A 27,632-nucleotide genomic window follows, 5' to 3' on the forward strand; every position below is an offset into this window, starting at 1 on the left:
CATAGACTGAGTGAATGCCAAATAATAGAAACATCATGGCTTTATATAAGGAAACTTGTGAGTACTATTTGTCGAACATCAGTGTATAACATCTCTGTAGATATTCTTTTATATCCAGCTTTTGAATATTACCCAAAAACAAAACGTAAAAGTGTACAATGGCTCCTAGGACACTATGCCTATTTCTTATCGACATATCGGCAACCAGATTTTAATATACAATTTGTAAATTACCTCCATCAAGAATACCACAGGATACCTGACTGTAAAAGAAATAGATTGTATGCTAATTTTCTTACTGTAATGTTTACTTGCCCAATGAGTTGAAATGTAATAAATTGCAAAATGTAATAAAAAAAAAAAAGCGGGTTAAGGCGTTCACTCGTCTTGAGATCGTTCGCTGCGGGACGGCGTAGGTTCGAATCCGGCTCTGGTCGGAATTTATTCAGCCTACGTATAGGGCCGGTGGCAACCCACCATCGTGAGGAAATTGGGAAGCTCCGAGTGAGTGAGCGTAACCTGGTCGAGAAGACCTACAGTAAACGGCTGGGGGTTCGTCGGGCTGATCACCCGTCACCCCTTTACTGGTCTAAGAACTCCACGCTCCAACAAGGAGCAGTGTGGGAGGGAGACCAGCAGTCGGTAGGTAAGCCAAGGCCCTTCAAGGTGCTGTAGAGCTGTGGGTTATAACTTATATAATTGCATTTAATATTGAGACTAATTTTACTTTAAAACTACAGATTAAAGCGATAATAGTGTCCAGAAAAAGAACCTCAAAGTAGATCTTCACACAAAGTATTTTAATCCATTGCCAAACATTTCAGTTAAGAATAATATTATGCTTTTGCATTGACCGTATTTTCGATTCATGGTGAATTTGCTAAAAGGACCCATGTCAAGAAATCTAAATATGTAAGTTTTACTAGTAAATGCATTTAAAATGCACGAAACAACAGGGGAGGAGAAAAATAAACCTCAAAAATAAGTAAAAATGCAACAAGAACTGTTAAAAATAATGACAAATAAACTAAAGGCCGAAAAATGCAAAAAGAAATGTAAAATAGAAACTGTTTTCCGGCTCTAACTGAAGGGAAACGGACATGATATCAGGTTTAGCATTGTTTTTAAGGGTCAGAAAGTAAGTTGATATTTCATCAACTTCCGGACCCTAAGTAGTAATTACGTATGACCATTGAAAAAGTTGGAGGTAGCTTACTTACAATTTTCTTGCTGAGGGATCGTATCGTCCCATATCTCCACTTCATAATAAAGAAAAACATCAAGTTCATATTTCGAAAATGCCTTGGAGTTTTCCACCACGAAAATATGTTTTTCATAGTTTGAAGTTCGTTAGTATTATCTTTCAAGGTTTCCATTGTTCTAATTTCACACATATTTTTTATTTCATATGTTCCTCTCTCTTTTCATACAGTCTTTTGAAATAAGCTGAAGTTTCTTGTCAAACGGGGTCTGGTTCAAATGACTCCTTTTCGCTCTCCTGTTCCTACTTTAAACAAACAACAAAATACTTCGTAACTAAACGATTGCTTGTTCAAAACACGGAATTTTTACACAATTTACAAAATATGACAAAATAGACATGTTCATCATTTTTCCCTTTCAGCACTTCTCGATTTTATCTGAATTCGTTTGCTCATGAAAATTGCCATGAGGAAATTATAGATATGACATTATGTGTGAATTGGTTTCTTCAAACTGGTAGCAAATTTTAACATGAGCTACCTGGAGAAGAGGTAACGTGCTTGATTCTTACGAGGGAGGTCGCAGGTTCGATTCTCCACCTAGGCAGAACTTTTTTCAGGAGTATATCATTGGGTGTAAAGTTTATCCACCATGCTAAGAAGTTAACATTGGTCTCTGTATTTTGCGAGGTGAAAGGAAATAGTAAGAGAAAGTGGTTTCGATGATAGGAGGAAGTCACATGCCACGTGGAATGCGCAGAATCAAGTTACGTAGAGCTAAGTCTGTAATGGTGGTTTCGAATATTGCAAAGTTAGTGCGGAAAGTTTGTTATATCTGATACTCGTACTTTCTGTTCAAAGAAGACAAACATTTTAGATACAAAGCAGTGAGGAATTAACGATCATTATGAGGTTTTGAATGTTTTGTTTGTCACTCACTATATAAATACTTATTGGTAGTTTCTTATCGAATCGGCCTTCGTCGCAATAACAATTTATTTATGTTAATTAGTATTGACAGCAGTCATTACGAAGGAACGGACATAAAATTACCAATCTTAGCTATTTGAACTCATTAAACGCTCTCCTTCGTTACAGTACTGCACTACATCACTACTTAACATTACTGTATATATTTTTATAAATAATAATAATCCGTCGCCCAACAGCCCATGGAGGGCCTAGGCATACCTACCAACTGCCGGTCTCCCTCCCACGCTTTCTTCGTCACCTCTAAGCGTGGAGATCTTCAACAAGTAGTATATCGAAATCAAATAATCAATATTTTAGGTCTCAGTGAAGAACAAACAATACATAACTTAAATAACATTACATTTTGCATCCTGAATACATATATGTGATTTGTGAATTAATCATGATGTGTGTGTTAACACAACATATGAACAATAACTAAAGAGAAAAGTTTTAACTTTAAATCCTGGAAATCTCCAACTTCTAAGGGGAAATATGCGCAGTGTGCATGTGATTCATTTTTTTAATATTCTAATATCAACGGTATCTGTTCAGCAAACAAAAAAAGAAAAAAAAGAAAGAGGAGAGGGTGGGATTTGAACCCTCTATCTTTCACGTTTGATGAAAAATGAGGATAGCAGCGCCTAACCAACTGCTCTACGTTAACTTAATGACGTTATACCCTTAAAAACATGTTGATGTTTATGAAGACTCCCACCTTCCTGTGTTTCAAGCACATTTTCTCGACAAGTCGTGCAAAATATATGTTTTTGAGAACTGTTCGATATTATGCAAGGTATTGTAAATAAAATGTTGCATAAACTCCTCACAAATTTGCTTCTTTCTGCACAAACTTGATGGCAATTTCCTCCAGGTGGAGAAACACTGTATTCAGTGTTTCAAACCCCCCAAATTTCAAGTCGAGCAAGCAGAATCGTAAATATCCTTCAAGGTTATTTTTCCAATTTATTATTTCTGTTTGATTGCGTATTATAATAGCGGTTTATAGTTTCTAAGTTCATGGAAAGTGTTAAATTGAATACCTATCACCGCAGCGTTTTTCGTCTAGTGGAAGGACTTACTCAAAGTTGGCTACTCTCACCTGGAGCTGAAGTGGAATGTTGCTAAGTTTACGATTTCGGGACTTAGAATTCTTTCGGGGCGGTCAAATAAGATGTTGCGAAATGTACATTAGAAAGGAATATGATGTACTCTGAAAGCAATGCATGCCGTACAACGATGTGGCATACTACCTGTAAGCATATTGAGCTGTTCTTGAAAAATAGGGTTCCACTTCTGCAACAATGTTGCATGCATATCTTGAAGGAGATTCCGTCCTGCAATGCATCGACGGGTTTATCCCACGCACTTTCTATTGGGTTGAGATCCGGGGACGTACAAAATGATTCCAACACCTCCGCAATGAACACGTTCAATCGACTACCACGTATCCGCGATATGTATACACGTCGTGATCACGTCCATCTGTAATGAGAACCTGTACTCGTCCGAGAACGAAACACACCACTCTAAGTATCACTCCAGTCTCTATTGTGGCATGTTTGTAAAGAATGAGGAACGAGGAAGTGTAAGCGTCGGCACGAGCTAGAATGCGGAATGGTGCGAGTACGAGAAGTGGTAAGGGTGTTGACGTAGAGAGCGGAATGATCTGAGTTTTGGAGGAAAAGGAAGAACGACAAGGGGGGAGTTGAATTAGAGCCGGCAACGGAATAGCGTCCATTTCAGGAGAAGGTCCTCACTAGTTCCAGGTAAATTATACCAACCTAGCACCTAAATGTGAATCTGTCTGTTGTTGTACAAGTGATTAGATAAGTGGGAATAAATGAGTATTTTATTATTGGACTACTTAAATTCTTTTTAACAAGGATGAACATCCTCCTATTTCATCCCCGATGAGTCGACATGAATTGAGGACTAAAAGTGGTAAACGTTGTAAGTGCCAAAAGCGAAAGTGTTGGGAAATCGCATCGTTCCGCACATCAGCCCGTAAGAACGTGCACATTAGTGTCCTCTTAACACGCCCTTTGAACTACTTAGAGGGCTACCAGCCACATTTCACGATTACCATATTGTAAATCATGGCACATTTTACAGTTGAACGTGGGAAACGGTGTTTGAATTATTGTGACACTTACAGCGTTTACCAATTTTAGTCTTCAATTACCTCTCGTAACCCTTCCTTATTTATAGGAAAGCTACGTGGAGGATATGCCTGGTAACGATCTCCGTGCCTCTCGAACGCTAAGCGAGACACCACCACTGGCTGTCACTTCAGTCTCTATGTTCCCTACACCATGCGAGACGGGCTCTAATGTGGCCTGCTGTGAAAGGAATGCACTTGGCAGGCCTACGGCATATAAATGATCGCGCAGCAGTCGAGCGATAGCTTGTCGGAACATGTGTTTTCACGAACCTGTTGCTGGATCTCTGCTCAAGTCCCTTACCGTACTATGTGGCAGTCTTTTGAAAGGTAATCCAAGGTAGCGGTCCTCTGCAGACCTTCTGCTTCCATGGACGACATGCACTGTATCGTCGGATGCCATTTCCAATTTCTTGAAACCTCTGTCACAGCTTTCGTCGAAACCATCTCACTATCCGGTTCTACGCAACGTAATCACGTGATTGTCTTTCCACTTACTGTACGAATTAAACTTTTTGCTTTGGGGGGAGGGGGTGGATGCCCACTCAGTGGTGTATTTGTTGCTTCATTTCGGGAGGTAGGCTTTTTTTAGGGGGTATGAAGATTTGTGTATTTTGTCAGTCAGTAAATTAAACTATGGTCTGCTTATGACGTAGGTCATTAAATCTTATGATAACATTTAAACGTAATTTATGGGCACTTAGTACATTCATTTAGACATTCTATCAAAATCCAAACCCATACACTAATAGAGCTATGGAAATTAGCAGGTTCAAATTCAAGTTCAAATCCACAAGGCTGCATACTTTTCAATAGGTAAATCAGTGATGAATGGATCATAAATGTAAAAGTAAAAAAAAGGTAAAGTGTTCCCCTGTGCATAGCACCACGCCATGAAGGCGTATAGGGAGTGTGGGGGTAACGCCCCACACTTTCTTGATCCGGTCGTGAGTGGGGGTGATGTGATCAGCATCACGCCCCTGACCGCCTTTACCCCCCAGGGTTTCCCCCAGGTACCCATGTTATTCGTAAATGTACACGAATAAATATTCAATTGTGTTCGTTACATAGTTAAGGACATACTACAAGCTTGCCAAGAGTATTTTCTTTGAAAGGGATAAAACATCCCTGGCAGGGATAGAAATAATTGTCTTTGGCCGGGAATGAAATTTGTTTTTTGGTGGTGAGGAATCGCCGGCATTCCCCGCGTTAATTCCCACACTGACTGACCCTTCCTGCTCCCAACCATCCTGCAATCTGCTGAAGTGGAAACACATTTGATAGGGAAAATAAGTTAAAATCACGTCATATGTATATCCTAATGTATAACATCTGTAAGTTGATGGAAACAGTCAGCAAACCCTTGCAGTTTGTCAGCTCAGCGATGGTTAAGAAGAAAAAAAATATCAAGAATTTACTGTAACCATGTGGCACCTAAAGTTCCTGGGCCACCGCCTGTAATATTTACACGCAGTTTAAGTCGGTCAAGTTGTTATTCCTGAATAACCTAGAGTTCCTTCACACACTAGCGATAATCTGTATTAGGTGCAGTCAGTTAGTCGTAGGAGCCACTTTGCACTGTCTTCTTGATAAAGTTGACGCATGGCTGGTGAAGTCTCCGTTACGATTTTACATATTCTCACTGAAAATAATGTCTCTTGTGATATTTAGAAATCTAATATGTGAGAAGATAAATAGGTTATTAGTGATTAACTTCCAATCATATCATCCCTTGATAAACGTAAAAGTTATTTCCTGTCTCTAGGATCCCACCACCAAACCCAACCTCATACTTAATAACTAAAACAGTGTACAAATATAGAATCTAAATTAGTTTATAATATGCAATCGGTCGTCATCCAACTGTGTCATCAGATGAAAGGTCGCCCTCTGAGGGGCTGCTCCCAACCCTCTCTTCCCTCCAGCGACCTCAACTCGACCTCCGCTTGACAGCCTACACTCAGTTTTCAAAGACTCTACTACGAGCAAACGAAGGATTCGCATGTGATAAGCGCCACAATGAGAACGAAGCAATCCATGGCAACGTTGCGCACCAGTACCATTCGATTATTCCTTCTCAAAGTTCTTGTCACTGCAAACTCCATAAGTGAAGGCTTAATCGAAGGGACTCTAGACGATTACGCTGGGTCCATTCGGCTACTAAGTAAGTAACCTTCTTTCTCACCTTAGACATGCTAACCCTCCCTCCTCTCCGCTATTCCCAAACCGCGAAACTATCCCACCAGCAGATTCGCGCAACGTAATCACGTGATTGTCCAGTTCCCTCCCCCACCTTCCAATTATCCAGCAATTGCTGGATCCTCGGAAAATCACGTGATTTTCCCCACCGATCCCTACCCAAGAATCTACTGGGACCATTTCGGTCGAATTATGAACGACTGCATACAATTTTAACATGAAATACGCGTTCTGTGCGTGTGTCTATGATGTTTCAATATTAAAAGACAACCGCTATTTTACCCTCCTCTAGCCCTCCAAAACATCAACTGGCCGTGTGTGGCTAATCATAATACTATTGCACTAGTTCTGTGCAATGCGCTTTTCATAATCAAATCATCCCGTTAGTGAGCCTTGTCTCTTGTGGGAGTACCCTTAGTTGTTCAAGCCCTTAGAATGCAATTCCTCCCCAGATGTGGAAAATACCTTCTATCTGTACTCTACACTAGCAGTCTCTGAAAAAAGGCCAAGCATAACGGTAGAGGAGAAAGCGAGTGGGCAGAGCGAAATGTACACTCTCCTCTGTGGCTGCAGTCGCTTTAACCCTCCCAGCAAAAACGATCCTCTCTCGCACATGTTCATTAGTCAAGCTCTCTCGATTCACTACTTGCGCTGAGACTTCCTTCCGTTCGATCGTTCCAGAGACTCCCAAGATGGAGTATATATATCTGTCACATTCCTCTCCGCTGTGATTGTGGCAACCAAGAGTTAAAATTATTGTCATAAAGGTATTGGTATGCTCATTTATCCATAAACAAAGAACGTTCTTTCTGAAGCGCTCCTGTCGGTGGATATCTGGACAGCTCACTCAGAACCTTACCAGGATTAACCTGAAGTTTAATGAATCATAGATTGAATCTAGCACTTAGCATTCCTTGTCAGGATCCAAAGAAACTGCAGTCTCGATAATTTCCATCACTTACCTTGCCATGAAACCAGGGGATGACTGAAATGCTGTGTCCCAGGAGTGTGTGAAGATAAGAATTGGGTTGTTTTGTTTTTAACATTGAGCCTCGCTTTTCTGCCACTTTTTAATAATTGCGACCATGAGAATGAGTGGTTATAAAACGAATTTGACATAGGCACACTCCCACTTTAAACTATAGGTCCAGTCCTGATTAGCCTGATTAGCCTTACTTAGAACACCAACTCAATCAATCAACCACATATTAGAGCACGCCCTATGTTGTTGTAGTCATCAGTTCAGTCGTCGTCATCAATTTCACAGCCATCAACGCGGAGCTTAAAATGTGACGCAGGGACCCCAACCAAGAACGATAAACAAAATTGTCAATTACTGCGACAGTTGTAGGAAGAACATCTAGAGATGCGAATAATTTAACCCAACATGCCATTTACAAATATTAGAAAACTCTGAGTCCCAGTCCAAATCAAAGGACTGACACTCACTAATAGACAAAACTCGACATGATAAGACATTCACCTTGAAAGCACGTTCATGTTTATTTCATCTAAATTCCTATGTGGCTATTACAAGAAGCCAGGAAAAATCTAAAATGCATTTACTACTGTTTGCACTAATATCTAATTATTGGTTCCAAATAGTTTGAGAATAAACATGAGTTTTCATTTGTAAAATGCATATACTTCTTTCCTTGATTTTTGTTGAAATAATGTTCAAAGGGAGGCAAATTGTAACGTTCAAAAATGCATTTTTTTAAAATGATTCATAAAATCACAAATTGTAGTGCAGAATTTACAAATATGCATTCAGTATGCAACCTTAAAAAAATAATTAAATTAAGGAACTAAGTTTCCATTGGATTAATGAAGAAACTTACCTGACAAGGGAAATTAGTGTGAGAAGACTTCGTATAGTATTGTTTTTAGAAGTTAAGTGAAAATTACTTATTAATGCCGGGTATTGTTAATATGGTATGTATACTTCATTTATTTTATATCTACCTAGTAACATGTTTTTGTTGGGTTATATGAAAATACAGAAACATATTTCCATTGTCGAAAACAACCCTGTGTTATGATTTACGACAAATGTTTCAGTGTTTTGATTCTTTGTTAAAAACATGCAATAGCAAATACAGGGTGTTCCGGGAGGAAGCGGCAATACTTTGGGAAGGGGTAGTATGAGTAATTCTTAGCAAAAAAGTTCATATGAAAATGGGTCCAATTATGATCGATAGCGGAGATATGAACAGAAATATAAATGATGTAGGAAAACGTAAACAAAAACAGTAACAAGTAAAGCATGGCAATGTAACGATAATTCTGTAGGTAAATACGAGAAGGGACATGCTGATACTAATCTCTATTGCATGAATTTGTGGTGTAGCAGTAATTAGTACACAATAATGAAGTAATGAAGCAAGCAATAAATGTAGAACTGCTCATTCCAGTCGGTTGATCATTCAACATCTTAATTCCAAATACCCTAATCGATGGATTGATCCTTGTCGTCGTCGTGGTAGTGGTCTGGTTCCTTGGCCACCTCGTTCTCCCGACCAAATCCCTCTTGAATTCTGTTTATGGGGGTGGATGAAGCAGGAGGTTTAGAGGAAAGGGTGAATACAAGAGATGAACTACACATCCGCATTATGAATGCCACTGCCTTAATTCGGGATCATCGGGAACTTTGTAGTGCAACGCAAGATGTCCTCCGACGCACTCAGAAGTACATTGATGTTGGTGGTAGTATTTTTGAGAATCTGTTCTGACCTGCTATCATTTCTGTGGCCTTTTCCCTCCTTACATTCGTTCATGTAAGTACTGACCTGCAGGTGTTAACATTTCATTTTTCTACATTTATTGCTTGCTGCATTAATTTTCGTGCACTAATTACTGCTACACCACAAATTCATGCAATAAAGATTAGTATGAGCATGTCCCTTCTCGTATTTACCTACACAATTATCGTTACATTTCCATGCTATACTTGTTACTGTTTTTGTTTACGTTTTCCTACATCATTTATATTTCTGTTCATATCTCCGCTATCGATCATAATTGGACTCATGTTCATATGAACTTTTTTGCTTAGAATCACCCATACTACCAGATCGCAAAGTATTTTCGCTTCCTCCCGGAACACCCTGTATTTACACAATTCTATTGTCTATGAGAGTGTAGATAACAACAAAATATTCTCGAAAACAAAATATCTACTTTGTCATCTTTAATAAGATTCACATTACTGTATATATAGCTGCATTTATTGTAAAAAATGTAAATAATACGAGTAATATTCCTTCCTAAGTGATAATTAGAATACTGGTAAGGTTTCGCAAGTAAGGAATTCCTTAGCTGGTTTAGCTTGCTGGTGGCTATGAACTTTGAGAGGACAACTTTGATTCCTACATAACAATATATAACTCATTACGTACCTTATTTTCATTGATATTATGAGGCTGTTAACATTTCCTAAAAAAATTTGTTAACTAAACTAACATTTGAATGATAACCTTTAGGTGTGTGCTGAAGTGGTTCAGGTTTCAATATTGCAGCACTGAACTCAGAAATGTTGATGGTTACTCTTTTTGATTACTCCTTTTATTCATAAAGTTTGTGTGTGTGTTTGTGTATGTTTCAAATACCACTCAAATACTGGTTGCCGTACTACAATTCAATGAATCAAGTTCACAGTGTTTATAATGAGCCACATTGTTATGTTCATTGTTAATGATAAATATTTCGTTACTTTGTAAACAATGACTAACATTCCCTAGCAATAGCTCAAGTTATTTTCAATTTTTGTAAAAACAAACTTTGAAACAATGTGCGTGTAACAATGTGCGTGAAGAAGAAGAAATCGTACGGATTTAAGTTTGTGAACGAGTGATTTGCTACAACAAATTGTATTGTGTTGTTTTGAGTATAATTATCTTTCATGTGTGGTTCTATTGTGAGCCAATTGAAGTGAACAATAGTAATAAATGAAGCGTGGAGACGTGAACAAGATTATAAAATCAATCGTTCAATTACGGACGTCCACAGTTTCATTATGGAAAAACGTGAAAATGTGACTCCAGCGAGCCCGAAAATCATCCAAAACAAGAACATCTTATCTGGTAAGAGCAAGTTAAAAACCAAAAAATGAATAGAAAACCTACAGTGCAAGAAGTTAATGAAAATTATGAGACTATTAGCTCAAAAAGAGAGCACAATTTGGTATGAAATGCCAAAAAGGACAAAAAAGCCACCACCTCATCGCAAAATCAAATATTGGACATCAGATAATCCTTTCCAGCCCCTTGCAAATGTAAGAATAGGAGTAGATAGTAATAGGCCAAATTCAGAAACCCAAGATAATACAAGAACAATGAACGTAGAAAGTACCCAAGTCACTACGATCAGTGAAAAACCACCTGCCATTAATATGTATTCTGTGATAAGCAAGTATCATGTAACTGTGAATATAGTGCATTCCCTGGAGCACGTTCCAGTCATCAAACAAAATCGCCAGTGCAAAACTATACAGTGTAAAACGCAAGAAGCCTTCCAACGTGTACAATTCTACTGAGATGTCGCAAGTTAGTGTCCGCGTTGCTGACCAGGTTCGTAGAGAGCGGTACAGTCCAGGACAGGCCACAATCTGGTAGGCCCAGAACTGCCACTGACGAAGGAACAGCTATGGCAGTGCTATAGGTCTCGCGCCACAACTTTAACTCTGAGGAGAAAGTATTCGAGTTGACCGTGGAGGAGACAGTGACAACCCTCATAATGAGTTCTCCGCCCGCAGTGTTTGCAACCGCACTCATTTCTTGCTATTCTCAATATATGTTACCAGAATGCCTGTGATAACCAAGATATTCTCTTAGGAAGCTGTATATACACTACGTTCTTTTAATCGAAAAAAGAAAGAAGTATTTCGACCTTCTAACATATTACGGCCATGTTTGCTTTGTACGCAATGCCGCGAGCTCCTCTTCCCCCATTTGCTTCTCTCTCTTTTTCGTAATGGAAGTTATTGGATTAAAACCTCTGTCCATCCCTCTGACATCATCAATGCGTATACACGTCTCTTCTCGATGGATGTATTTTTTTCAGTAAGGCCTCAAATATTTTACTTGCAAAAGGAAACAGGAAACTGTGCTACATCAATGGTTGCCATTAGAAGCCTCGCTTTCCTTTTCCACTTTGTGGAAAGTGGAAAAGGCCTTAGAACGTCTTTGCCACACTGCCACGTTTTAGCACCGTATGATGTTCGTAGTACACTGTTCTTCCAGAGTTTGGGAAGTTATGAATTTCTCTAAAGAAATCGGCGCGCACAACAATATTATCTGGTTTCTTCATCAGAACCTCCTTCTGGTTTCAGTTCTTTAATAAGGGAAATAAAGATGAAGTAAACATTTCCATAATGTGACCGCAAATTGAAAATTATTATTTTTCCACGCAACTTCTTTGATAGGTGTAGGTTTAGTATTGTCCACAAAGTAAGAATCTCTCTCGACGTCATAGGTCCCAGGTTCGAATCCCGGCCTGTGCATGGATGTTCTTTGTGATTGTCCCTTCTTCAGTTTCGTCTTATCATCAGTCATCATGACCTTCGCGATTAGCCAGAAGTGGCAGAAAAGCGAAGTAAAAAAAATGAAATCAATCAATGAATTAATAACCCCTTTATCCAAATTGGATTCATTGATTTGGTTTATTTTACTTAGCTATTCTGCCACTTTTGGCTAATCGCGGAGATGACGATGAGTGATGATATGATGATATTGATGAAGGGACAGGCACAGAAACACTACCATCTACAAGCCGGAATTCAAACCCGGGCCTCCTCGTGTCGTAACGCGCTGTGCTAACCAATCCACAACGTATCTCGGGAAACGAGGCTATTCCCACATTTATCGCCTGGCTTCGCAATGCAGAATCTAAACTACATCTAAACTGAGTGACCAGTTAATTGTTTACATCTGTAGATGGCAAAATTGGAATTTTGCTACACCAGCCTGCCTTCTTCTTGACAAAACCCATATGGCCCCCTCGGATTTCCACTTTCCCCAGAGCTCAAGTTGTCGCGCGAGACCTATAGCTAGCATCGTTTGCCAAGTCTCCGCAGCGCAGCGCACGTCGAATGTCTGCGCAGTGTGGTGTCAGCCAGAGTTCCATTTGCAGGGTGTTAAAGATGGTTAAGTGGCACCCGTACAAGCTGCAGCTGAAGCACCATCTCTCGGAGGACGGCCCGGATTGGAGAATGCAGTTTTGTGAATGGACTGTGAAGCAAATTCGCCAGGACCCACACTTTGCACGGCATATTCTACATTCTGATGAAGCAAATTTTTATGTGACTGAGGAAGTGTTAGAACAGAACATGCGGAGTTGGTCCTCCGAGAACCCATTGTGTAGAGATTGTGTATCATTGGCCCATTCTCCATTCATGACAATTCAAATGCAGAGGGCTACTTCCAGTTGTTACAAGAACACATTTTAATCAGTTTTGGCGGAGGATAGCAGCTTCCCTCATATTTTCAGAAGGATGGGGCACCATAGACCTGTAGCCAGGATTTTTTTGATGGGGGACAAGCGTGTAACCGTGGTGATAATTTTATATATATATATATTATGCGCGTGTGTGTGTCATGAAGTATAGCTATGCTAATTATTAAATAATTAATATCATTAATTCATTTATTTATGTATATCTATTTATAAACATATATGAACAAATCAATTTGCTACATTTATAAACTACCAAATTAATTTCGTTAACAACTGGTTCAAGATGTCAAGAAATAAGAAGATAGGTAAAATGCATTTAATAAGCGTTGATTTTATTTAAATATTGCTTTTTATTAATAATGATAATTAGATTTACATACTTTTATTGTGTTATGTTATTCTTAGTAAAGTATGTTTGAAGTCAAACCTAATTGCTTATCTTTGTTGTTATAACACGAACTCTTAACCCCGGAAAACTTTGATGGGGGAAATTTTTAATAGAACAAGATTGTTGGTGGGAAGGTGGGAATAAACCTTCCGCTATGAAAATTCGTACCCTGAAATGTGACTACCAACGCTATGGAATGATCCTTAAAATGAAGAACATGTATGAATGTGAATTAACAAAAGAGTGGTCAGAGTGGTAGCTAGAGATTTCAACGCCCAGGACGAGAAAAGTTTTTTTTTTTTCTTATGGGTCAGCAGTGCTTAAAGTTGGAGAAACGTGGGCTGTTGCTTTCCCCAGTTTAGAGAATTCTCATAAAGCATCCCAGCACTACAATTATTCGCATAGACACTTAATCAGCTGTCTTTCAAGTATCCGTTGTTACATGTCTTGACGGTAAAATTTCCAAATTTCAATTAAATGAAGTCTTTCCAGATAACTCGAGGAGGGGCCAAGTGCCATCTTGACCCTCCTCTTTGGGACCCTTGGATGTAATAAAAAAAGTACGATTGATGGTTGAAACGTCCTCACCCACGACCACAACGACACAGCACAGGTATACAGGCACTGGCTGCGTTTAACACACCAAACCCTGCAATTAGGTGGGTGGCAAAAGTTTACTCATACGTGACTTACTTGACTTATTTCCCGTTACTCCGCTACGGAGCATAGGGCCTCAACGAAGCATCGCCAACGGACTCTGTTTCCAGCGATCTTCCTTATCTCGTTCCAGGTCTTTCCTGCTTCCCATATTTCTTGCTCTATTGTCCTTCTCCAACTCATTCTTGGCCTTCCTCTCCTACGTTGTCCTTGTGGATTCCAGCTCAATGCTTGTCTCTCTATTGTCGATGGGTCTTTCCTCAATGTGTGGCCAATCCACTTCCACTTTCTTCTTTTGATCTGTATTGCCACCGGTTCCTCTTGCGTACGTTTCCATAGATCTTCATTTGAGATAATATCTGGCCAATATATTAACAGAAGTTTCCTTAGGCATCTGTTTATGAATGTCTGTAGGTCTTTAGTAATTTTCTTTGTTACTTTCCAAGTTTCACATCCATAAAGGAGAATTGACTTCACATTAGTTCTAAAAATTCGCAGCTTAGTTCTTATTGAAATTTCTCTGGCTTTCCAAACTTTACATAGCTGAATAAATGCCATATTTGCTTTCCTAATTCTTGATCTAACATCATCTTCTGTTCCCCCTGCATTTGTCACCAAACTCCCCAGATATGTAAACTCCTTAACCTCTTCAATATTTTCCTCATTCAAGTGGAAATTTTCCATCTTTTTTACATTTGTTCTTAATGATTTCGTCTTTGTACTATTTATCTTTAAACCAACTCTTTTCCCTTCCTTATCCAAATCTCCTAATTTCTTTTCCATATTACGGTATGTGTGAGACAGCAGACAAACATCATCTGCAAAACACAAGTCTTCTAGCTGTTGGGTGAGACTCCAATTTATACCTCTGCTTTTTCCTTCCGTTACCCTCCTCATTACTTTATCAATTACCATCAGAAATATTGTTGGTGACAAAATACATCCTTGCCTTACTCCTGAAATAACTGGTATTGGATCCGTAAGTATTTCCTCATGCACAACTTGGCATTTGGAACCATCATAGGAGTTTTTAATGAGATCAATCATATGTGCTGGAATGCTATATTCTTTTACAATTGTCCACACTTCCATTCTATTTACAGAGTCAAATGCTTTCTGGAAGTCCACAAATATAAGGTACATATTAGAGAAGTATTCCATACACTGTTCTATAATAATACGCAGTGTATTTATCTGACCTATACAGGAACGGTTGTTTCGAAAACCTGCTTGTTCTCTCCGGATCTTTTTCTCAACACATCCTTTAATTCGGTTTAAAATAATTCTACTTAGAACTTTACTAGGAACTGAAAGTAGTGTTATGCCTCTCCAGTTATTGCAGTTAGTAATATCTCCCTTCTTAGGTATTTTTACTAGTAAACCTCTTTTCCAATGTTCTGGTATTGATTTTGTTTTCCATATTTTTTGCAAAAAGTGGTTGTAATATTTCTATTGTCATCTCCGTGTCTTCCTTAAGAATTTCTGGTGGAATGTTATCAATTACAGGTGCTTTACCACTCTTTTGTTCTCTCAATGCTTTTTTTATTTTCTTCTATTGTTGGTTCTTTAGTAGTTATTTCATCTTCTATTTCATATTCTGGCATTTCTTGCGGTATTTCAAGCAAATCTTCTGTCCCTTCTATGGTTTGGTTTAATACATCTGAAAAATGTTATTTCCATCTATTGAGCTGATTTTCCTTATTCGTAAGGAGTACTCCGTCTCTATTTCTCACTGGGCGATTCCGTATGGTTTTCTTTGAGACAAGATCTTTGTAATTTATTATACTTCCTTCATATTTCCCTCATTTACTGCTTTTTCTGCCTTCCCGGCTAACTCACTGGTCCATTTTCTACGGTCAGCTCGCGCACTATATTTCACTTCATGACCTTTTTCTTGTAATTTTTCTTTTTCTTGTAATTCTGCTTTTTTTCCCCTAGTTTTACACATATTAATCTTCTCCTTAATGTGTTTCCTTTCTTCTATTTTCCTCCAAGATTCCTCTAACATCCAGTTCTTTTTCTTAGGGTTTCTATATCCCAAAACTTCTTTTGATATCGTTGTAAATGTATTTTTCACCTTTTCCCAGTGTTGTTCCACCTCATCACCATCCAGCTCCACAAGTTCTTGATATTTGTTTTGAAGTTGCAACTTGAAGTCCTGTTTTACACTATTATTCTGTAGTTTTCCAATGTCAAACTTTGTGCTTTGTTTATTAAATTTCTCCTTTGCGGCCATAATTTTTACCCTAAAACTGGCTAACATAAGATGATGATCACTGCTAATGTCTGCTCCACGTTTACTTCTCACATCTAATAAAGATGTTCTCCATTTCCTACTTATAGCTATATGATCAATCTGATTTTGAGTTCTATGATCTGGGGATACCCAAGAGATCTTACACATATTTTTATGTGCAAATAGTATACTTCCAATAGTCATTTCATTTGAGGCACACCAATCTACAAACATTTCCCCATTTTCATTTATATCACCTAGACCATGCTTGCTCCAGTCCAACATTTTCTGAGCCAATTTTAGCATTTAAATCGCCCATTACAATAATAACATCTTTCTTCTTAACCTTATTTATAGTGTCTTGTAATTCTTTGTAGAACTCTTGCTTTTCTTCTATTTCTGCTTAGTTTGTAGGTGCATAGCATTCTATGATGCTCACATTTCTAACCTTTGCCTGTAATCTGACCATAATTATTCGTTCAGATACAGGCTTCCAATCCAATATACTTCGAGCAGTCTTCTTGTTTATGAGTATGCCTACTCCATTACGATGTTCATCATCTTCATTTGGTCTACCTGAATAGAGGAATGTCATACCACTAGATGTTTTCATCTCTCCAAATTCATTCCAACGCACTTCACTCATTCCCAGGATGTCCAACTTATATTTCTCCATTTCTGCTTCTACTTGTTGCAATTTTCCTGCCTCATATAATGTTCTGACATTCCAAAACCCCACTACAGTTTTCTTTTTAAGTCCAAAGGTCGTCAACAGTTTGTCCGTCCGGCTATTTCCTCGTATGGTTTCTTCAATAATAAATTCTTTAATAAGATTATTACTCATACGTGCTAACTACTTATCAGTCGTAGAACAAGGACTCAGAATTATCTCAGTGCTTGCTGGGTGTAAAGAAAGGTTAATTTATATATATATATATATATATATATATATATATATATATATATATAAGGTTTATTATAATCATAACACAAGGATGTCTGTTAGCACACTTACACACGTGTCTTTACCTGTAACCCTTACCTCGCACCTGTATTTACGTGCACCACTTTTGGTCTCGAAGAGATAAAGGAGGCAGGGAACATCCAATTTATTCCTCGCAGTGAGTCGCCAGTGGGAATATAGGGACTAATTTTATTTATGGATTTGGTCGCCGCTGACGTCACGGGTTCCTCTGTAAATGAGAGAAGGTTGCGCGTAGTACCCCCAACCACAGCCGGGAATTGGCCGAAAACAATCCGTACCCCCGACTCTATATAGCATAAGTGTAATTGTTTCTTTGATATCTTGTATCGTTTGCGAGTTATGAGCACTCAAAGATTGAAAAGTCTAATGTGACGTTCATTGTTTCAGGTGATATAAAATGCCTCTGACAAAGGAACAGAAGATAGAAATCATCATATCCGGGGAACGCAGTTTTACAGACATCGCAGAGGACTACAACAGACGGCACCCAGACAGCCATCCAGTATCGCACAGCACGGTCGCGTACGGTATCGGCACGTTTAGAGACACTGGCAATGTGGAAGATAGGGCACGTAGTGGGCGGCCAAGGACTGTCACCAATGAGGAGACGTCAACAATGGTTCTAGCATCGTTTGTGAACAGTCCCAAACGCAGTACTCGTCATCTCTCACTGGAAAATAGTATCAGCCAGTTCTCCATTGTCCGGATATTGCATACCAATCGCTGGCAACATTATAAGCTGCGCATGGAACAAACTGAACGAGGATGACCCAGATCGACGGGTAGAGTTCTGCACGTGAGCTACGAAGCAACACGAACTGGATCCCTCGTTTGCACGTGGCATACTGTTCAGCGACGAGGCCTATTTCTATTCGAATGGGGAGGTCAATCGGCATAATTGTCTTTACTGGTGTGACAGTTATCCAAACTGGGTGCAACCGAGTAAGGAACATAATCCTGCAAAGGTGATGTTGTGGTGTGGCGTATAGGACACCAGCACCATTGGTCCATTTTTCATCGACACTACCTGAACGTCGCAAGAGTAACTCACGTTCCTTCAAGAACATGTGTTTCCTTCCATTCTGAATCCCGACGGCAAGTTTCCCTCTTATTTTCAACATGATGGGGCCCCTCCCCACTATAGCGTTGGTGTACGTCAATGGCTCGATGCACAATTCCCAGGGAAGTGGATTGGTAGCCGTGGTCAAGTGGAATGGCCGCCCAGATCACCTGACCTCTATCTGTGGCCATCTCAAGCAGATGGTGTATGCTAAGAAACCCCGCGATATAAGGCACCTACAGGAACACGTTCAGCACGCGTGTGACCACATTTCACTGGACATTCTCCTGCGTGTACAGTCGGAGTGGATACGGCGTCTACATTGCGCATAAGACGTGATGGCCATCACATAGAACATGTGTTGTAGCGTGCCGTTGGTAGTTGAGTTTCAAACTTTGAGTGTTCAGAACTTGCAAACGATACAAGATATCAAAGAAACAACTATACTTTGAAATTCCTGAGCTCACGCTAGTGTAATTTGATATGCTACATGCCCCCTCCCATTTGAAATTTCGAACCTGTGTTCAAGATGGCGGATTTCAAGATAGCAGCCATGCTCACCATATACCCTACAATTTGCGGTCTCCCCTTTACTACCATCTCCCATTACCAGATTTCACATTTTCCTGTCAGGTTTCAAAATAAAAGGGTGTCCAAAGATTTTTGACTCACCCTGTAATGTAATAGTCTTTTTTATTTTAAAATGAAATTTACAAGTATCGGCATCAGTATCGGTGACAGTATCGGCATTGGTATCGGTTCAAAGTGGTATCGGCTCAGCTCTAATTCGCACTGATGTCAGGTTAGAAGCAAAATACAATTTTGTTGCGTTAAGTGTGACTCTTGTTCCTTGATCCAGTGCTTTGTGTTATATTTTGGATGACACAAGTGCAGAATCTCATGAGGTAAGTGACCTGCGATAAATTGACTTTGTTAAAGAAAAGATCCTGCAAACTTAGGGTGTGGCATGCACAATAGCCCACAATTTTAACTCATTTCTTTAAAGCTATTAGAGCACAGGTTATGCATTGTTTGTGTGCGTAAATGTAGCTCTCTTTATTCGTTGCCGCCCCATTTCGAGCGTTTTTCGCAATTACTACAGTTGCTCAGTAAATACGGAGCTATTCCGTTCAAGGAAATTATTTACTTAACTGGTGTTATAATGTGAAATTGTAAACATTAATTTCTAAGCTTTAATTTCAGATGTTTTTCCGGACTTCTGAAAAGCAACAGTGATAAATTTCTCAGGAAACAGGGAAGGGTTATGAAAATCGAGAGCTTAGGGAATGGTTGTCACTAAATTCTTCTAGTTGTATAGAAATCTCTGATAGGAGATTGGCATTTGAAATCAGCCTTATATGAGCTTTACTTTTGACGAAACTGGTTTGTTCCTTAACACTCCTCCTTCTAAATTAGTGGCAGCAGAAGTGTGCTGGGCGGAATAGCGCCCTCTGTTTTTGTAAATTCTGATTTCTGCACTCCTCAAATATATCTTTAAAAAGAACAGTATGTATTACGTTCTTCACATATTATGTACACTTCGCAACATCTTATTTGACCGCACCGAAAGATATCTAAGTCCAGAAATCGTAAACTTAGCAATATTGAACTTCAACTCCAGGTGAGAGTAGCCAACTTTGAGTAGATCCTTCCACTAGACGATAAACGCTGCGGTGATAGGTTTTCAATTTAACACTTTCCATGAACTTAGAAACTATAAACCGCTATTATAATACCACAATCAAACAGATATAGTAAATTGGAAAAAGAACCTTGAAGGATATTTACGATTCTGCTTGCTCGACTTGAAATTTAGGGGGATTGAAACACTGAATAGAGTTTTTCCTCCACCTGCAAGAAATTGCCATCACATTTGTGCAGAAAGAAGCGAATTTGTGAGTAGTTTATGCGACATTTTATTTACAATACCTTGCATAATATCGAACAGTTCTCAAAAACATATATTTTACACGACTTGTCGAGAAAATGTGCTTGAAACACAGGAAGGTGGGAGTCTTCATAAACGTCAACATGTTTTTAAGGGTATAACGTCATTAAGTTAACGTAGAGTGTCTGCCTGCAGCTCGTGCAGGAAGCAGTTCGTAGCGAGCTCCGCTCTTCGCGTGAGAAGGCTTAGTGATCGAACTGTCCGAGTTAGCTAGGGTCGTATACGGTTTGCTAGTGTTGTGTTAGTTCTTTTTTCCTTTGAAGTGCAAGGGAGGTTTTGACTACAATTACCGTGAGCCAGTGAAGATACGATGAAATTGTTCACGATGAATACACAAAGAGGTTTGTTTTCATTGATATCAAAACGCGACCTACGTCATTGGATTTTCATCGATGGTTTCATGATGTCTACCAAGTGCCTACGAACCAAATGCTCAGTTTTGAAATAGATTACTTTCGTAAGTGTTTGTACGTGAAATTTGCGACAAAAGTGGTAGGAGAACGGTTACTAAATGATTTTGGTGCTGAGGTAATCTATAGTGATGTAGATGGTGATCATAAAGTTAAAGTAGAATGGGGCCCACCAGCGACATGTAATTGTCAGAATCCATGTAGTTCTAATTGAATTAAGTGCAGAAGTGATAAGTCGTGTCATGAGGTCTTATGGGGAAGTGTTAAAAATTGAAGACGAGACATACTCTGCAGATCACATTTACCCTACTCGAACTGGACGTGTCTTGATCAAAATGATACTACGTAAACCCATACCCTCATATGTAATAATGAATGGAGACTCCTATTGGGTAACATACCCTGGGTAGGTGCGTACGTGCCTCGCGTGTTCTGGGGAGGGTCACGTAGTGTCCCAGTGTCCTAAGCGTCGATCCTCTGGGAACCAGCCCCGCAGGGGGCCGGTTAATTAACCCGCTGCCAATGTACCGATGGTATATGAACCAACTGTGCTACCCGTACGGACTAAACCAAGAGATTCAGCTCCATTAGTTGCAGAAGTCCCTGCGTCGGGAGATAACAATGGAGGGAACACGGATAGCCCCAGAATCACCGACGAGGAGACAGGTACCAGACACGAAGTTAGTGTGAAGAATGCACCAACAGGAAGGGAGGAGATGGAGCAGCCATCATTGACCACTTCAGAGAAGATGCATCACATACCCACGCCCCCACCCCCAAGAGGTCGCCATAGACGATTTTTCTGTGAGCATGTTTAAAGTATATAACAATTTTACTCCCTTTGCTCAAGGGACTGCCATAGCATGTAGGCGACACTTGGATTTACGTAATGTAGTGCCCCATCCCACGGGCAGACAAATAAGTGCCCAATTAGGCTCAGTGTTTGTCTGTAATGTGAATGCTCCGTCAGGAAGCCAAAACAGACTGGAAAGAGAAGATTTTTTTTCAACAGTTGTAGGGCCCGAGTTGACATCCCACACACTAGACACTATACTAGTGCGAGATTTTAACTGCGTAATTCGTTCACAAGATCAAAATCCAGGATACAACTTCTCACGTGCGCTCTACGAATTAACGCAGGGGTTACAATTGCGTGACGCTTGGATACACGCCAATGGCGAAAGTCCAGGTTACACTCATCTCACCTCCAATAGTGCGTCAAGGATCGATACGTTTTATGTCGCACCAAGATTTCAGGAATATATAATTAGTGTTCAAAATTTTCCAGTATGCTTTAGTGACCATAGTGTCCCAATTCTCAAAATAAATTTAGATTTGATCAAACCCCGACAAGGTAGCGGATACTGGCTTTTAAATAGCACATTATTACACAATGGTAGTTATGTCCAGCTAATCAGGGAAACGTGGAACGAACTCAAGACCTCTACGCCAGAGCAAAAGACCCTAATCGAGTGGTGGAAAACTCGAGTTAAACCTAAATTTCGTCAGGTCAGTAAATTTTTCAGTGCAGAGGTTAGTAGAGATCAAAGAAACAAATATATTTTTTTGTATGCAGTCTTGAATTATCTCCATCGTTTAGCACTGCAAGGTAATTTCGATCGTCCCTATACAAATGAAATAAAAGCGCAATTACTTTCTATACATAGGAAACGAAAATCTGCAGCAATAATAAAGAGCAAGATTCTTCCTATAGACCCTGACGAGCAAGCCACACTAAGTCACATTCTTCAAGAACATAAACACGCCACGAGTCACGTCATTCATACATTAACTTTAGATTCCGGTGACGTTGTCAGCAACTACAGCCGAAGATGGATTACCATCAGAATTCTATCAATGTTTCTGGGATCTAATAGGAGACGAATTAACGAAATGAGTCAACGAAGTGTTGACAACAGGGACAATAGGGAACACCAGTAGCACGGGAGTTATAGTTTTGGTTCCCAAAAAGGCAAATCCCACGTTCGTCACAGATTTTAGGCCAATTTCAATATTGACTAGTGACATCAAACTTATAAGTAAGTGCATAAATCAGCGTTTAAAAAAATATATGGTTAAACTTATTGGCAATTTACAGTTCGTTTGTAATACGTCTCAAAGTATACATCAATTGCTGCAAACGATAAGGGACGTAATTATTACCAAACAAAATAAGAATGCATCAGATTCAATTCTATCTTTAGACTTTTCCCAAGCATATGACAGAGTGCGCCACGAATATCTGTACAAAGTCTTAGAAGCATATGGCTTCGGAGACACTTTTATTAATTGGATCAAAACATTATATAATCATATGCTGCTAAAACTCAAAATTATTGGTTTCTTGACAACAAGTTTCAAAATGCGACGAGGTATACTACAAGGTAGTCCCTTGAGTAGCACATTTTACGTCCTCACAATAGCCCCCTTTTTGTTTAGTATCCAGCATCATTTACAGGGCATTTCTATGGCGTCCACCACAATACAAGTTGACAGTTTCTTGGACGACGTCACGATTTTTCTCAAGGATGAAAGGGATCTGTACAGTGTTAAAAGCCAAATACATACTTCTGAGCTCACATCAGGAGCAAAACTAAACAATCGAAAGTCATTCCTGATGCCCCTTGGCAAGGAGAATCCTTACACAAACAATACGGAGTTCCCTGTAGACAAGAAAATAAAAGTTTTAGGTATAAACTTTTATGCAAATATCGATGAAACGATCGAAGAAAATAGTAAACTCACGTGCGAGAGGGCAATCTACGTCCTTAGAGTGAACAAGATGCGCTCTCTGAGTTTGAAAGCACGAGTAAAATTTATCAACGTTTTTGCTCTCTCTAAACTTTGGTATGTAGCAAAAATCCTGCCCTTCAAACCACAGCACTTAGCCAAGGTCAACAAAGCTGTTGGCTGCTTTTTGTGGCACGATACAATTTTCCGGGTGGCAATAAATGAGGTCACGTTATCAGAGAAGACAGGTGGGTTGGCACTAATACACGCGAACACACAGACAAGAGAATTGTTTGTACAGACTGGCCTTCAAACAGGTTTCTCACTGCACGAGTCAACGACCCAAGCATGTATACAGACGATAATACGGAACATTCCATTAGAAGCTCCCATCGATATCCAAAGTATCCCCAAGAGGTTTTTGTTTTATAAGGACATCGCTTTACAGGTATGCTACCAGTTATTACGACATGAGACAATTACACCATCTGTTAAAAAGTTATATAGTGAAATCAATAGTTCAAAGCACACAGTACCACGAATAGCCAGGTATTTCAATACACATAAGTGGCCACAGATATGGGTATGGGAAAATGTCTCCGCCAAACACCTTTCAAAAGCTGGCCAATCAATATGGTACAAAGTGGTTCATCGTGTTATAGTGACAAGAGATAGGACATACCAATATGGAATTAGTGACTCTCCTAACTGTATATCATGCAACGTGCCAGACTCTCTAGCCCACAGGATAACGAAGTGTCGAAACTCCTCCACGGCATGGAACAAATTGCGAACAATGCTCAGTCGTATATGCCGCACCTCATTAACAAAGTTTACGGATACACATATAGTTTTTCCTGATTTCAATTTTTTTCCACCAACATAACAACGAGAGTAGTATAAAAGTATATAATACTGGGACACTTATAGCGTAGAAAAGAAGAGCTCATATGATTAAACAGCCCGATTTGCCCACACTTAAAATTATGCCAAGATGCCTATAAGCCCCAATTCTTCAAGTGTGATATGCTCTTAATCCTAAGAATTTTGAATCCTAGTGTAGAAAAGAAGAACCCCAATAGACAGATTTGCCCACACTTTTATTAAGTCAAGTACCCTTATGATTTTATTGTTTATAGTGTGTTATTCTGTCAAAATCCCAAGAATCTTGAATTCTAGTGTACAAATGAAGAACCCCCCTCAGACAGATTTGCATATGTGTGTAAAAGCTACATCTGCCAGATTGTTGTCCATAAACTTGTCAAAAATATGCCCCCCTTGATTTTGTTTTGGCTACACTTAAAAACTAAATTAAAAAGCCACCCTCACCCACCCACACCCATTTATATTTACTTCCGGTCCGGTAATATGCAGAAATCTTCTAGAATTGCTCTGTGTCTCTCTCATTTCTTACATCATAAAAATATGATTTTTCCCCTATGAGAATAACACTACATATAGTGTCATTAGGGAGTGTATCGTGGAATTCACAGATAATTTTAATGTTTGTCCTGTCATTAACCACAACTTGTTTCCTTTTTGAAGTGTTGATGACAAACATGGGTCTCTGTGCTTTGAATTCATCTGGTGTGTAATACATGTCAGTATTGCCAGTAGTGACCATTTTGTATGCTGTAAATGCTTCATATAATTTAAGGAAATCATCCTTGGACATGTCTAAATTATAATTTTCTCCAGGAAATACCTCATTTCTGCCATTTTTAAGATATATGTTCTTGATGTTGCAGTTATCAAATCTACTTGAATTTTTTTCCTGATTGAAACAGTACCACCACAAAATCCGGCATGTCATAATGTATACTGGAGAATGAATTTGTAGCATCAAACTCATAATAAGTACCAGTTGCTGGTTTCTGTACACATTGATATGTATAAAATTGTAAAGGTACTTGTGGATTTTTTATTATATCTGCTTTGTATTTAAGAGCATAACGGCTTCATATTCAACAACTGGGATTCTTAGCTCCATAGTCTGAATAATGCATTTGCCTTCATCAGGTAGGGTATTGGGCAAAGCTTCCCCTGTAGAGTTTAATGTGCTGTACCTCATCAAAGCATTATTATCATTGGCAGCTCTTCTAAATGTGATTCTTAAACCACCCTTCCACATAATATCTTTGTAATCTGAGAAGAATCCTGGCAACAGGCGCATTGGAAACAGCACTGTGTGGCTCTTAGATATAATTTTATCACCAGCCTCAAATCCACCTATTTTGTAGTAAGAAGCCTCGGTTTTGGATAATTTTAGTGTGGCCAAAGCTGTGGAGGTAATGCCGGGATAATCCACTCTGTTTATAACAACGCCATGCTTTCTGATCTCAATTTCAGAGAACAGATGCGGCACAAAATTATCTACCAATCTTATATTTGAATTTGCCGGATAATCTGTTCCATCGAGCTTTACAACATCAAATTTGATGTATAGATCTGCTCTGTGGGGGTGTATAAAGCCATCCCCTACATCAAGATCAACCTCAATTTCTGTGTTCGGTTGATTTAAATTTGCAAATGTCCTCCTGTTTGGGGGGAATGATTGTAGCTCATAACTCTCAACATTTTCCATTTTTTTGTATGTATTTTTATTTAAATATTAATCTCTATGATTGCAGTTATTGTGGCTCCAGCAAAATCAACTAATTCTTCTTTTTCATTAGTGACCATCAATTCAATGTTATCTATTGTATTATGGCACACAGGAAAATATAATGTTGGGGATGGAGTGTAGATGATGGGCTCCATAAATTCAGAATTAGGTTTAAATGTGGCAATGATGCCAGTTTGTTTGTGAGTGCCTATGCCATTTGATTTGGTGATCATACCCTCAGCCACATTACAGTGAATATTTAGAGTCACTATGGCTAAGAATTTAGGTATATTAATAGCAGTGTGTTTGATGGCTGGTTCAAGTTTTGTGTTGTTCTCAAATCCTAACAGCTCTCCTATAGTACCCAGATCCACTGTTTCTGTAGCAGATACAATCTCTACTCTGTGAGTGACAGAATTTTGAGTTAAGACTATACCTCTGGGTAATTGAGCATTTAGAGTGGACAGATTATACTGCCCTGGAGTGATGACAATTTTTTGATCCCCTACTGCAATTTTGTTGTTGTGGTGTGTAATATTAGGGATCAAGTACATGCCATAAAATGCTCTGAGAGCTATTGTTTTGGGATACACTATATCATCATGTAATTTGAGTTTCAATATTGAATTTTGGCTGGTGAGATGGAATACCCCCATGATGTTTTAAATACTACAAGGCTTTTTGAAAATTTTCAATTGATGGTTTATTTATTTGAGACATATATCTGAGAACAGATAAACACAAATGTCCACAATTAACATCTTTGAAGTTTTGAACACGGGCATTATTGTAATAAAGATTAGCTGATTTTAGATATTTTACTAAATTTTCAGGTGGAACACCTCCAAATGAATCAAACACAAATGCCTCATCTTTTAAATATTTAAGATAACAAATCCAGTGAGTGCCCTGATTTTTGTACTTATCCAAATTAACAATGCCACACTCTTTGTTGAGTAGTTGCTCTGGTAAAGAATCAGACATGTACACACCTCTAAAATTTTTGATGCCCAGTGGCTTGATTAAAGCTTCAATATCTTGGTTTGTAAGCGGCTCTTGTTTTTTTAAACATATTCATGGCTCTCTTAACACCTTTGCCTTGTTTCTCCATGGCCAGGTTATGGCGCTTCAATTCATCTAATTCTGCCCTATTTTTCTTGGCATCTATTACTGTTCTTGCTATGGCAGCTGATCCCCCAGCCAAGCTCCCAACAGCCCCAAGTGCTGCTAAGATGGCCGGGATAGTAAATATGAAACCTCCCACATGTGATTTTTTCCTGGATTGCTGTAATTTTTTTAATTGGGGTGGTACTAAGCAACAATTTCATACCATGGCCCTTTGCAAGACAAGAATTTTTTTTCTTGCGCTGCTTTTTGGTTAAAAGGCTATCAATAGTTTTAAGAGATTTAAGACCTGCATAAGGTATTTGATACATAACACCCTTGGCCTTCATTCTAGGTTTATTATATATATATTCACAGCCCCCACCCCACTTTTTGCTTGGTGTTCATAGCTATGGTGGTTCCCAATGCTGCTATATTTTCACTCAAAGAAGCATTTTTGCTTACAAATCTACCAAATGCAGCCTCTTCTAATTTCTTGTCTGCAACATGTCTCTTGTCAAA

At 39.0% G+C, this 27,632-nt stretch overlaps 3 protein-coding genes across 3 annotated transcripts; all 3 read right to left on the minus strand.

Annotated features, from left to right (window-relative positions):
* Window positions 1-12,677: 12,677 nt before the first annotated feature.
* Window positions 12,678-15,175, minus strand: LOC145987940 (uncharacterized). The gene is made up of 2 exons (XM_083122775.1): window positions 14,846-15,175; window positions 12,678-12,812 (listed from the first exon to the last, which is right to left on the minus strand). Exons 1-2 carry the CDS (start codon window positions 15,173-15,175, stop codon window positions 12,678-12,680), a joined length of 465 nt encoding a protein of 154 aa, XP_082978901.1.
* Window positions 15,176-15,812: 637 nt separating this feature from the next.
* On the minus strand, window positions 15,813-16,553 carry LOC145987944 (uncharacterized). Its single transcript, XM_083122779.1, has one exon. The coding sequence runs from the start codon at window positions 16,551-16,553 to the stop codon at window positions 15,813-15,815; it is 741 nt and encodes a 246-aa protein (XP_082978905.1).
* Window positions 16,554-16,671: 118 nt separating this feature from the next.
* LOC145987945 (protein CFDP2-like) lies at window positions 16,672-17,112 on the minus strand. Its single transcript, XM_083122781.1, has one exon. The coding sequence runs from the start codon at window positions 17,110-17,112 to the stop codon at window positions 16,672-16,674; it is 441 nt and encodes a 146-aa protein (XP_082978907.1).
* Window positions 17,113-27,632: the final 10,520 nt, after the last annotated feature.

This window comes from Lepisma saccharinum, chromosome 5, assembly GCF_977018435.1.
Source record: "Lepisma saccharinum chromosome 5, izLepSacc3.1, whole genome shotgun sequence".
Lineage (NCBI taxonomy): Eukaryota > Metazoa > Arthropoda > Insecta > Zygentoma > Lepismatidae > Lepisma > Lepisma saccharinum.